Source organism: Chionomys nivalis, chromosome 13 (assembly GCF_950005125.1).
Source record: "Chionomys nivalis chromosome 13, mChiNiv1.1, whole genome shotgun sequence".
Lineage (NCBI taxonomy): Eukaryota > Metazoa > Chordata > Mammalia > Rodentia > Cricetidae > Chionomys > Chionomys nivalis.
In genome coordinates this window covers 51,538,429-51,550,935 of record NC_080098.1, presented here as the reverse complement: position 1 = coordinate 51,550,935, position 12,507 = coordinate 51,538,429, and the positions used below count along the sequence as shown (strand labels likewise).

Genomic DNA, 12,507 nt, shown 5'->3' with positions numbered 1-12,507 from the left:
TATGCATTTTAAGTGTATTACTAATTACATAAACTCCCCAAGAGCATAAAATGGTTTCTATAAAACCTAAGTCGAAACTACAAGGACAGAACACACAGATGGTCGCTAGGAACTGGAGTCAAAGGAGATGCTGGTAACAAAGAGGTAGAACCTTCTCTCTCTAGACTGTGGTGACTAGGTGTGCCTGTCAGACCTCATAATTTCATACTTCCCAGAGAATGCTACTTTATGAAGTCTTAAACATTATTTACACCTTCATGTGTACATGTCTAACAGGCACATGAGTGGAAAACAACTCTCAAGAGCTACTTATTTGACACCCTGTAGCATCTGAGGATTAAACTTAAGCTTTGTGCAAGCACCTCTTCCCACCCTACTGGCCTAGCTATGTTTTAATAAAATCAATTTAAAGGCACACTACTGCTTACTAGGTACAGTAAAGACAAACCTAAGGTTTTCTTTTTAAATTTTATAATATTAATCAATCCATTTATTTATGGGAGGGGGGAGAAGGAGAGGGTTGTAATTTACCATGTGGGTGCCAAGAACCAAATCCAGGTCTTCTGAAAAAGTAGCCAGGGCTCTTTAGCACAGAACCATCTCTCCAGCCCAGCTTACTGTCCTTAAAGAGGACCTAGATCCAGTTCTCAGCATCCACATCAGGAAGCTCACAACTTGCTGTGACTCAATTGCCTCTAACTCCAGTTCCAAGAGAGCCAATGCCCTCTGGGCATCTTGGACACCTGCACACACGACAAGATGACACTACGAACAGAAAATGGATCTACAACTGAGAAGAAAGAAAGTGGTCAAGAGGACAGCAGCAGGAATACCACCTGCCCGAGTCTGTGTAGGAAGGAGATCACAACTGTACACACTGGCGCACACAAACTTGGCAAAGACAGAAACCTTACACTGAGCGGAAGCACTTTTATGCATTCCCATTTCTAGGAAGACAGTTTTAAGAAGTAAATCATCAGAAACATGAAAAAGTGGTTTTAAGGTAAGCCTTTAGTGTGCTGTCTTCCCATTCAAACGACGTTAAAGGTTGACAAAAGAATGTTCATTTATGCTTAAGTTCAGGTTAATGCATGCACGGATTTTAAGTCTTTTCTTATCAACCTGTAAATACACTTTATATAAAATGTTTTCAAACAATGAGTTGAAATGTTTTAGTCAGAAATCCTAACCAAAAATCAAGTTACTTATACAACCTTGCTTTTTTAAAAAAGGTCTTGCTACAAGTTTAAAAAAAAAATCTAGGTATTATCAATTTTAAAGACTCCTTTTATGTGTGCCTGTATTCATGAATACCATGTGTATGTATGTGTCCAGGAAAACCAGAAGTGGGCACTGGATCCCTTGGAGCTGGAGTTACAAGTGGTTTTGGTCACATCCCTTGGAGCTGGAGTTACAAGTGGTTTTGGTCACATGACATGAATGATGAGACCCAAATTTGGGTCTTCTGGAAAGGCAACTGAGACATCTCCCTAGCCCCGTAACTGAGTTCTTGAAGACCTATGGCTTGCATGAATTTCAAAGGAAACTGCACTAAAGAAAACCGTGTGCAATATCACATGCTGGCAGGAGGTGGCTATGGGATCAACAAAAATGTTTCAGAGAAAAATGGTCTATGGGAAAACCTGCCAATGCAGCTAACTAAAATTTCAAAGAGTCAAAGGTGAACAAGTCGAGACAATAACATTTGTCCTTTATATTTACCTTCTCCGAGGGGACCTGCTTCTTCGTCTTGGAGACCTGCTGCGTCTCAACGGGGAACGGGATCTCCTCCTAATGGGAGACCTACTTCTTCTTCGGGTTGGAGACCACCTATTGATGGGGCTAGCATCTTTTGATCGTTCGCATCTACTGAGAATATCATCTCGAGGCCGTGTTCTTAAGGGAAACAAATGGAGGTTAAGACAGAAATAGAACAAACTAAAAGAATCCTCTCAACATGTAAAGAGCATAAGATTTACAAACTTAAAGAGAGTAACTCTGATTAATTTATTCTGAATTAGCATTTAAAATCAGATGACCACACTGGCATTGTGGTGTTACAGAAGGCATATAATGAAAGTATTTCCCATGACCTCAAAATTTAAGAATTAAAGGGTATTCATGTTAAAAAGAAACTCTAATTTTAGACGTACAACTCAAAGGAAATTTGCCTAACTGGCTTATAATAATCTATTTCCTCATTTTGAAGTGTCTATATATTGATATTTCTGTGGTCAAGAAATCTTATTTTATTTATTATATATGTGTGTGTGTTTGTGCCTTGGAACATGTGAGAGTTCAGAGTTAAGTAAAATTTTCTAAGATACAACTGTATATATAGAGACTGGACAAATTCACTTGGGAATATTCTACAAAGAAGCTTCAAATATAACCAACAGAACCTCTGTTTCCAATAGTGAAAAACAAACCCATCTAACATTCATCAGCAAAACACAGAACAGCTACACTGTAACTTACTATGGTTATAATATAAAAAAAATGACCTATATACTGTCACCAAAGCATGTTTCAAAAAATAGTATACCATTTGTACTTTGAGATAATTTGCAGACTCCATTTATAAGAAAGCACTTATATTCAACTATAATGTGCTTATGACGTGGGCTAGCAGGATACAAACTTATTGGAAGAGGCTTAGAGGGATGGGGAGGCAAAAGACTATTTAATAGGCTTCTGTATTATTTGACCTTATCATGATTAAAAAGGGGGTTCTTCCAAATACATAAGTTTGGTCTTTTATAAAACTTTCAGAATTTCCTACTGAACTCCAAGCAAAATGGGACGACTAAAATACTTCAGATAAGACAATCCAAGCAGAGTGCTGAGGAAAAGGGGAGGTGTTTACTATAAGGCTACTCAGAAGTGAAGAATAATAATGAGTCTCTTGAAAACACTCCTGAGAGTTCTCAGAATGTGATGATTTAATTTTAAGATTAACTTATAGTTACATGAACATATTAATATTAATAGCAATGAATAAATAGTTAAGAATTCATGCCATCTTTAGAACCCAACATCTTTTTAGTTAAATAAAAGCTGGCAGATCAGATAATTTCAAATACACAATTCCTATATACACAATAAACTAGTTTCTAAAAAGCCTCTTCCATTTTCCCCAAATTTCATTCTATGGTTCTAATAAATCATTCCTTTGGTTGTATAATCTACTAGCTTAGGGCTAGCGTAGTGGGGCACACATGTAAACCCAGAAGTTAGAAGACTCAAGTGAGAACACTAAGCTTGAGGCCAGTCACATCTACATCATGGGACCATGCCTCAACACCCTCCTCTAAAAAGAGAGTTTATGAAGGGCCACCCCCCCCTCCAGTGAGCTAAAATAATTCCATGCAGATTTAGTAAACTGCTTCAATTTAAATCGTTGACTGAACAAATCTGAGGCTAAATTAAGTCAAGAATTTGAAAGAAATGGTCACCAAACTATTCATAAAACACATAAATTACTATAAAACACTTCAGCGTTAATATAACTAATGAAGTTACACTAAAGTTATGAAACTAATCACTTTCTCATTTAAAATTACCATCATACTCTATTTTCCCTTTAAAATATAAAGCACTAGTAAAGAGCATGAAATGTTTCCTAAGCAGGTTACCTTGGAGAAGAAAGTCGTCTCCTCTCTGGCTCTCTTCGCTTTCTTTCTAAGGATCGGCTCTTGGCCCTTCTACCTGGAGACAGAGTTCGAGAAGGCGATTTACTCTGCTTAGACCGTCTGTCATTGAGAAGTGGGGACCTACTTCTTCTTGACTTGTCTCGCTGTTTTGGAGATAAACTTCTTCTTTTGGGACTCCGGCCAGGTCTTCTACTGGGTGACCTATTTTCCTTCCCTGAAGAGGCATCTTTTGAAGGAGACTTAATTGGCTTCTTTTCTTTGTCAATTTCAGACCGCTTTGACTTTCGCTCTTTGGACCTTGACCTTCTGTCTTTGGATTTATCTCTTAGGTCAACTGGAGACCTGGATTTTTTAGATCGATCTCGACTTCTTTCATTTACAATTGGTGATTTCTTCCTATCTTTTATTTTACCTTTATCTTCAATCTTAATCTTCTCATCAGTAGGAGATTTGGCCTTCCCAATCTTTTCTTGGGACCGCCGTCTAAGGGTAGGGGACTTTGATTTTCTTGCTTGGTCTTGAGATTTGCTTCTTTTGGACGGACTTATGGATTTTCTCCTCTCCTTGGACTTGCTCCTATTTGCTTTCTCTCTTACCATGTCAACAGCGCCCTTGCTTTTCCTTTTATCCGACCTGTGTCTAGTCCTTTCTTTGGATCTGCTTTTACTTCGTTTTTTTGCACTATTTTTGTTGTCCGTAATTTCAAGTTTCCCCCGTGTACTGGAAGACCTGGTACTGGACCTATTTCCATTTCTTGCCTTTTCATGAATCTCTCCTTCTTCTTCAGAGCCAGACTCATAGCCTTGCAAAATGAGCCCCATTCCAGACTGGACCTTTCCCTCCATTAACTCATTGTCAAGCTCAGCTTTAATCAAAGCTCTCTGTTTTTCCAAGTCTTCCAGCAAAGCTAAGTCATCAAGTTTAGTTCTTTTTGCAGGGGAGAGGCCTTCTTTGTCAGAGGCATCTACAGCTCCTTTTTTGCGTTTCTTATGCTTATGCTTATGTTTATGTTTTTTATCCCTATCTTCTTCTGAGGAATGTTTATGTTTCTTATGTTTACTTCTGTGTTTATGCTTCTTTTTTTTGTGACGACTGTGTTTATTTTGAGATTGGTCTTCTGATACTTCTCCATTTTCTTCATTTACACTCTTTTCAGAATTATCACCATCATCCATTCTATAAATGTATGAAACACATTTAACAACCACAATATTCATTCAGTGTTCAGTTATAACAACAGTAAAGATAAAATGATCGATCAATGTAACACATTAGTCACTAAAAGTTGTTAAGTTTCAGATATTTTATTTCAAAGGAGGCGTATGATAAGTGCTGAGATGGTAGAGATACAACAATTTGTTTTTAATAGTTTAATTAAAAAACTAAAAGTATTATGGAGTATGGCTTTAAGAAAAAATCATTTAACTGAAACAAAATCCAAACCAGCAACAACAAAATCCCATGAATTTTAGTTACATAGAAACTCCAGTAATTTGATTTTAAACAAGCATTTCTCACACAAACTTAAACAAAAGGCCCACTTTCTGTTTTCATAAAGCATAGGTACTGACATACTGGGAAGCTAATCTCGTCAGCATGACACTCAGAAAACTTGCTGGTTCTACAATAAGCCTAGCAGTTTACTAGTGAACATCTCACTAAATCATCCCCTCTTGAAAGAAAAAAATCTCAAGGCTATTACTGACTACCTCAAATAAGCAGTCAGTGTGCACTGGAAGTTTCTCAAGATGACAGTAATAATATGAACAAATCCCGATGGGCTAAGAGTTCAGAGAACTAGCCAAGAGTGAGGACTCCTGGCTTGTAGCTGACTAGCTACAACAACCACAAGGAAGGACAATCTGGAGGTCAACAGTAGTCTAATACCAGAAACATTGCAGGATTTCATCTAGTATTTGTTCAACAAATTATCCGCTCTCTATGAATTTCCAATAGAAACTGTTATCCCAAATTATGTTCATATTCACAGGTGGATGCAAAAAAGAATGAACTAAGGCATGTTCTGCATTTTATTTAAATGCTTGCATTTTATTGAAAAAGTCTGACTCTCAACTTATCAAGGCTTAGTGTTCAGCAATTCCAGATTAAATACAGCCTCGACAACACTGCAGATGCTTCTTGACTTACATGGGCTGTGTCCCAGCACAGCCACTGTAAATTCAAAACATTCTAAATGAAATAACATTGAATGCACCAATCCTGCCAAAGGTCACAGCTTTGACAACCAGTAAGCATGTATCATCTCCCTTTGAAAGCAATTCACCACCGCTTTCTACAAGATGGGACCAAGGGTGAATTTAGGATAGTTTTGGGTTCCGTCCACCACACTAATTTGGAGGAAGGTACAGTTTGTGTGCCTCCAATGATATATTCCTAATGCTTCTGGGTAAGGTTTTGTTTGTTTCTTGCAAAGGAAGAATCATGAATCTATTAGTCAGTCCTGAACATTTTTAAATGACCTACTACTATAAACAGATTTTCAGCAAGGTGACCGACCAGAAAATAAAAATGTGCAAGGACACATTTGCCTCCCTCAAGGAAAGGACACCACACAAAACACTAGAGAAGTACCAGTAACAAAAGACACAAACAAGGGGGTGTTGAACATGGAAAGGTCACTTAAACCTATTTTTTAAGAATAGACGAAAAGGGTGTTTTGTAGATCACAGGGGTAGGAAGGTGTGTGTGTGTGGAGGGCGAGAATCCAATCCATCTGTTAAGTGGGCACGGTAAAGAAAAGATGGTAACTGAGAAGGAGTCTGGGCTAAAAACTAAAGGCGCAGTAACAGTATTCTAGAGAGTGAGGAAAGAATGTGGAGAAACAGCACTTGGAATGGAGAAAGCAGGTAGCACAAGGCAGTCATATAGAGAAAATCACACACAGATACCTGTGGTCAATGCGCCAACCCTGTGGAAGACCCGAGGTGACAAAGTGTATGCAGTTCTAGAAGAGACTGAGCCAGAACAAGAACCCAAAGGCACAGGAACTGCGAGGTTAATGGGATGGCTGAGCTACCTAGAAAGGAACCACCATTCTGGGGACTGTACAGGACATGGGGACACAGTCTCTTCCTCTGGCAGGCCTCCGTTCTCAATAACTTGGTAGGGGCGAGGGAGACAAGAGTATTTCTGAGTGAGAAGGTAGCAGCCGACAACAACAAAGGCAGGGAAGGCACAAAGCCATTACACAGTTCAGACAAAAGGAACCCTGAATCTACAACTTCAATTTCTGTTAAAGTACTGAAGAGATATGCAGAAGACACTGTCCTACGATGAGCCGGGTTTTAGTATGTATTCATCTCTTACTAGTAGAATATGAGATGATACAGGAGAAACATAGTCTTTTTTTTTTTTTTTTTAAATTTTCGAGACAGGGTTTCTCTGTAGCTTTTTTGGTTCCTGTCCTGGAACTAGCTCTTGTAGACCAGGCTGGCCTCGAACTCACAGAGATCCGCCTGCCTCTGCCTCCCAAGTGCTGGGATTAAAGGCATGCGCCACCACCGCCCGGCTCAGGAGAAACATAGGCTGGTCCCCTGAATCGCAATTTTTTTTCCTTGACTCTTGATAAGGGGGAAAGGTTCAAGAAAAATTGCACTAATCTTTCTAAAGGTAATTTAATACACATTTTAAATTTGTATAAAATACAAGTAAAAAATTACTTTATACAAGTATAAAATTCATAGTAAAGAATTTTAGTCATGAAAGTAATTATAAATCATACTACATAAAACTGCTCTAAAATGAAAACAAACAATCCCCAAGCTAGATTGCTGCAGTGAAAACTTGGTCCCATTACTGTACTATAGTAAGGATTTGACAAGGACCCCCACACCCCAACCCTGAAATGGGGTTTCTCTGTGTAGCCCTGGCTGTTCTGGAACTTGCTTAGTAGATCAGGTTGGCCTCAAATGATCCACCTGCTTCTGTGTGCCCAGTGCTGGGACTACAATTTGGCAAATTTAAAGTATCTATAAGTTCAGAAGGGGAAAACAACTCTACCTACCTAAAAAGATATTAAATGCTTATTTGTAACAGTATTTAGCATGAACTGTCCCCCCCAGCTAGATATTATTGTATACATATTAGACATATATACCTATTCAAACATACTCTGTGAAGATGACTGGGTGGTTATTAATTCACTAAAGGAATACCATCAAAAGGGAATGATTCTAGAATCAAGCTACCTGACTCTAAGTGCCCCCAACACAACCCAGGTGTTGTAACCCGGGGAAAGGTGCTCCTCTAATGCTATTTCTCCAGCTATAAAATCTAGGTAGCAGTAACAGACAAATCATAGGCTTGTTGGGACAATTAGATTAAATTCACACGAAATGTGATCACAGTAATTACATGGTCCTGCTTTTGCTTCCTTAGCACAGAGTGCTCCCTAGAAGATTTCTATGCGCACACATAGTACTTACTCCTTGGTACTTAATATGCAATACTCTAAGTGATTCAAATTTACCCATTTCCTCCCCCAAACACCTGGGTTTTTTGTTTTGTTTTTCAATGGTGGAAATAGAATGTTAAGTATAGCCTTTAACTTTATGTATGAAATAAGTTCCACTAGAAACAGTGACATTTTATCTAGCTTAAAAAAAAATCTACAATTTTACAAATTATAATTTCCTGATAACAAATGTTACCTTGGGACAGTGTTAACTAAAATAATCCACCCAGACAGCAAACTGCTAACTTCTACAGTTGATCTTTCAAAACAAACAAGTGTCACAGTTTATGGTTCCAGGGGCATGTTAGTGGTATAGTGCCTGGCATGTGTCAAATCTTGGAACAACAACAAAAAAAAATTGGTATATAAATAAGTAAAAGAAATTGGTATATAAATAAAGTATCAAAAGCAGGTTCATGCCAGGCGGTGGTGGCGCACGCCTTTAATCCTTTAATCCCAGCGCTTGGGAGGCAGAGGCAGGCGGATCTCTGTGAGTTCAAGGCCAGCCTGGTCTACAAGAGCTAGTTCCAGGATAGGAACCAAAAGCTACAGAGAAACCCTGTCTTGAAAATCAAAAAAAAAAAAAAAAAAAAAAGAAGAAGAAGAAGAAAAAGAAAAAGCAGGTTCATTATCAATGGCTTTCTCTTAAAGCTTAGTAAAAGGCTGCTGGTGATAATTTCTTGGATCGTGTACATGGACAACAGAGACTACATAAATCCCGTACACGGAAATCTATTCTTTACAGCTGTTTCACAATGTAACAAATGTGCAAACAAGTATTTACTGACAGCCTACTACAAAGTACTAGTTAACATTTATTCATAATATCCAGGAACAAAGCTGAATCTGAAATTTGTGTGCATTTGTTAAGTTTTACCCTGTAAGCAACCTACGTCTTGAGAGGATATGGCACAATAAATACCAACATGGAAAAACTTCAAAATAACATGAAGTCATTAATCACCAAGCACAAGTGTTATTTTACCTTTGTTTTTCACAGACTTTCTCCCAGAAAACAAGGGCAGGGTAAGGTGGGGTTATCACAATGCAACCAGGCTGGCTTGGGACTGCCATTCCTCCCGCCTCAGCTACCCACTTAACTGGGATTATAAGCATGCACCACCATGAGCAGATCAAAGACAGACTGTCTGTGACAGGGTCTCACTATATGGCCCTAGGTGGCTTGGAACTCAAGAGAGACCAGCCTCTCTAGAGCTGGGATTAAATATTTACAACATCATGCCTTGTTATCAATCGATATTCTTTTTTTCCTTTTTAAAAATTTGTGGCTTTTCAAGACAGAGTTTCTGTGAACCCTGGTTGGCCTCGAACTCAGAGATCCTGCCTTTGCTTCCTGAGTGCTGGAATTAAAGGCATACACCACTACTGCCCAGCTAGGATAGTCTTATTACTGGAAGGATTCAGCTTATCCATTAGAGACAAGCAAGCTAGACAATTGTTTTTTAAAGAGACAATTCTTAAAAAATATATATATTAATGTTAAGCAGAGTGAATGTAAAGGAAGTCGTTAAACGACTTCTCTTACAAACCGAAATACTTTAAAAACAGAATTGATGTATATATCAGCTAGAATGGGTCCCAAAGACCAATTAGTCTTAGATTTAGCTTCCAAATCATGTTTTAGAGATTAAATTTTAATGAATTACATCAAAAACACATCTTAGCTGGGAATGGTAGGGCATGCTTGGGAGGCTGGTCTGAAGGACACAGCCAACCCTCATGTGGGTGGAGTGCATCTCTGTGGCAGAGTGCTTACTTAGGCTAGCATACGTGAGGCTGAGTTCACTCCTAGTACCAGGCCCTTCTCAATAATCTCAGGCTGAGAATGTGGCTCAGGAGTAAAGTACTTGCTTATTAACATGTGCAAAAGGGTCGAGTTTGATCCTTAATTCCTCTTCGCCCCTACAAGGATCTTTCTGGGACACTAGCAAAAAAAATATTTCAACCTTAAGCAAAACTGAAAAGGGGTCACAGTCAAAAAGGAGTCTTTAAAACCAGACTGCACAAATTTAAATGTGACCTTGAGCAAACTACCTTTCTGTTAGTTTCATCACCCATAAAAGAAACAGCAATAACAGCATCTACCTCAGTAGTATTGTTAAAAGAATTAATGAGCTACTATTTGAATGATTTGAATAGTACCTTGTCACTAGTGACCACAAATAGATTTTTTTTTAAAAAGCTAAACTAAAGAAGCTGACAAATGTACAGGCAATTACACAAAAGCTCTTTGAGGAATTTTTAAACTATGTAACATATGTATTCTTTCTTAATTTTCTATTTGAATAGTCTCCCTGTAACTACAAGCTAATCAGTGTATCTAGAAGCCATTTAGACACTGAGCACTATGGCCAGAAGCACACATAGTGCCTGCTTTCATAGCAAACTGTCACTTTCTTCATTACTTTCAAATTAGTGAAAATAGAGCACAGAAAAAAATATTCCATTTACACAATTTCTGTGGGGGAAGGGAGGGCAAATTAAAGACTACCCCCAGTGTTATGTGCAGTTGCCAGAGCCTAAAACAAATGCATGTTTATAACTAAAGTATTATTTAATCGTGCAAATATCATAGGGCTGAATCATCTTCAAAATGAACTCTACCTTCAAATTAAATAAACGGACATAATACTAGGAACTTTTGAGATTACTAGAACAGACGAAGACACCCATTGTACTGACCTGACATCCTGTAACTGCCACACCAGGACCTCTATGAGAAACAATAAGCTGTGTCTAGTTAAAACCCTATCTGTTCTCTGCTAAGCCAAACTGTCACAACAAAACACACTTAATAAAAAACAAGAAACAAAACAAACAAACAAAAACCACGCTGACTTCTCTGTCAAGCTGAGTAAAGCAAATGACAGGGGAACCCAGGACTAGACTCTGAGCAAAGAAGTCAAGTTTATCTGGCAGCAAAGCCGTCCTCTATCACAACTTGCTGGAGACAGGATTAAACGCTTTCCTAGAGAGGCTGGAAACCCTAGATAGTGCAGGTGTGTGTGTGGGTGGGTATGTGTGGGGTTGGTTCTGTTGCAACACTGTCTTCAATGCCATTCTCCTTTAAGTTAAATTTTCCAGCATAAACACGAAGGAAAAATAAAACCACTGCTCTTATTTAAGCAACGGCTAGCCTTTGCCTATTCGAGGATACGTTTTCACTTGGTCTCAACAACTTCTGCGTTAGCTTACTTATAAACACAGACTAGAATGGTTTAGACGTAGCAACAGTTCTCAACATTTCTCCCATGTGTCTTTAGAACAGGCAATAAACTAGGGCAAAAACTGTCAGGCCTCAAAAACCAGGAAGTGTACCTTACTTTGCCTCAAGTTTGGAAGTTGGAAATAAGCTGCCAATGGGCAGAGAAATACCGGGCTATGGCAGAATAGGAGAGGGCGAAGGACTTCACTAGCATAGACAATTTCCGAGACAGTCGGAAAGTGCGACCCTAGCACCTCCGTCTCGGACCGCAGCGTTAGGGGACGCGTTAGCAAAGTAGGGCTTGGTCTGCCTGCCGCCACTGTCCCTCGGTTCCCCCACGCAGAGGTCGCCGAGGGTCGAGCCCAGGGAACTCCACCGTCCCCGAGGGAGGAGCACGAAGGCGCGACCTCAGGGCAGCCGCAGCCGCCACGCGAACTGGACCTGTAGAGGCCGCTCGAGCCGCCGCCTCCCAGGGCAACGACGCGCAGCAGGCCGCGCTGCTGGCGCCCCAACAGCCGCGGCCCCACGGGCAGCAAAGCCGGGGCCGCTCCCACGCCTCCCACCGCACCACCCACGGCGCGCGGAAAGGCAAAGTTTGGCTGTCGCCGTTAGGCCTGAACTTTCCCGCCCGTCGCGCAGGTCGCCTCCGCCTCCCGGCCGGCAGCCCGCGGGCTCGGCGCCCCCACTCCCCCCGCACGGTCCACTTACTCCGGCTGCTCCCGCAGCGACGGGGGCTCCGCGGCGGCCATCTTGAACTTCCCCACTTCTCCGCCGCGCTACCGGCGGCTCCGCGAACCGTGGGCGCCAGTGGAAGCCGAGGAAGAAGGGAAAAGCAGTCGCGCATGTGCAAAGCACGTAGAGAAAAGCAGCGCTCCGAGTCCGCGCTAAGAATCCGGATAGAAAAACCCTACTTCCGGGGGCGGGACCAGGCGCGTCTTGACGTCACTTCCTGAGCTAGGGGCGGGCCGAGCGGGGACGAAGGCCTTTCTAACTTGAGCGACGCCCCTTAGGGAAGCTGAGTGTTTCCGCGTAGAAACTTAGAGTAAGGAGCAAAGGGGTGGGATGCTGGTATTATTGGGCGTGCATCTCTGGGAGCCGATTCTTGATGGGGCCCAGAAGTGGGTGAAAATACCTCTGTGTCTCTTACTGCTGTT

General features: G+C 40.6%; 1 protein-coding gene across 7 annotated transcripts in view; it reads right to left on the bottom strand.

Annotated features, from left to right (window-relative positions):
• Prpf4b (pre-mRNA processing factor 4B) overlaps nucleotides 1–12,225 on the bottom strand; it is a 33,617-nt gene extending 21,392 nt beyond the window's left edge. For all 7 annotated transcript variants that reach the window (XR_009058187.1, XR_009058186.1, XR_009058189.1 and 4 more), the window contains exons 1-3: nucleotides 12,062–12,225; nucleotides 3,636–4,829; nucleotides 1,723–1,896 (exon numbers count right to left, since the gene is read on the bottom strand). Coding sequence is in view for 1 of the 7 variants with exons in the window: in XM_057787350.1 (XP_057643333.1) it covers nucleotides 1,723–1,896; nucleotides 3,636–4,829; nucleotides 12,062–12,102 (1,409 nt within the window). In the remaining 6 variants the exon portion in view is untranslated. The remainder of the gene's footprint in view (nucleotides 1–1,722; nucleotides 1,897–3,635; nucleotides 4,830–12,061) is intronic.
• Between the last annotated feature and the right edge of the window lie 282 nt (nucleotides 12,226–12,507).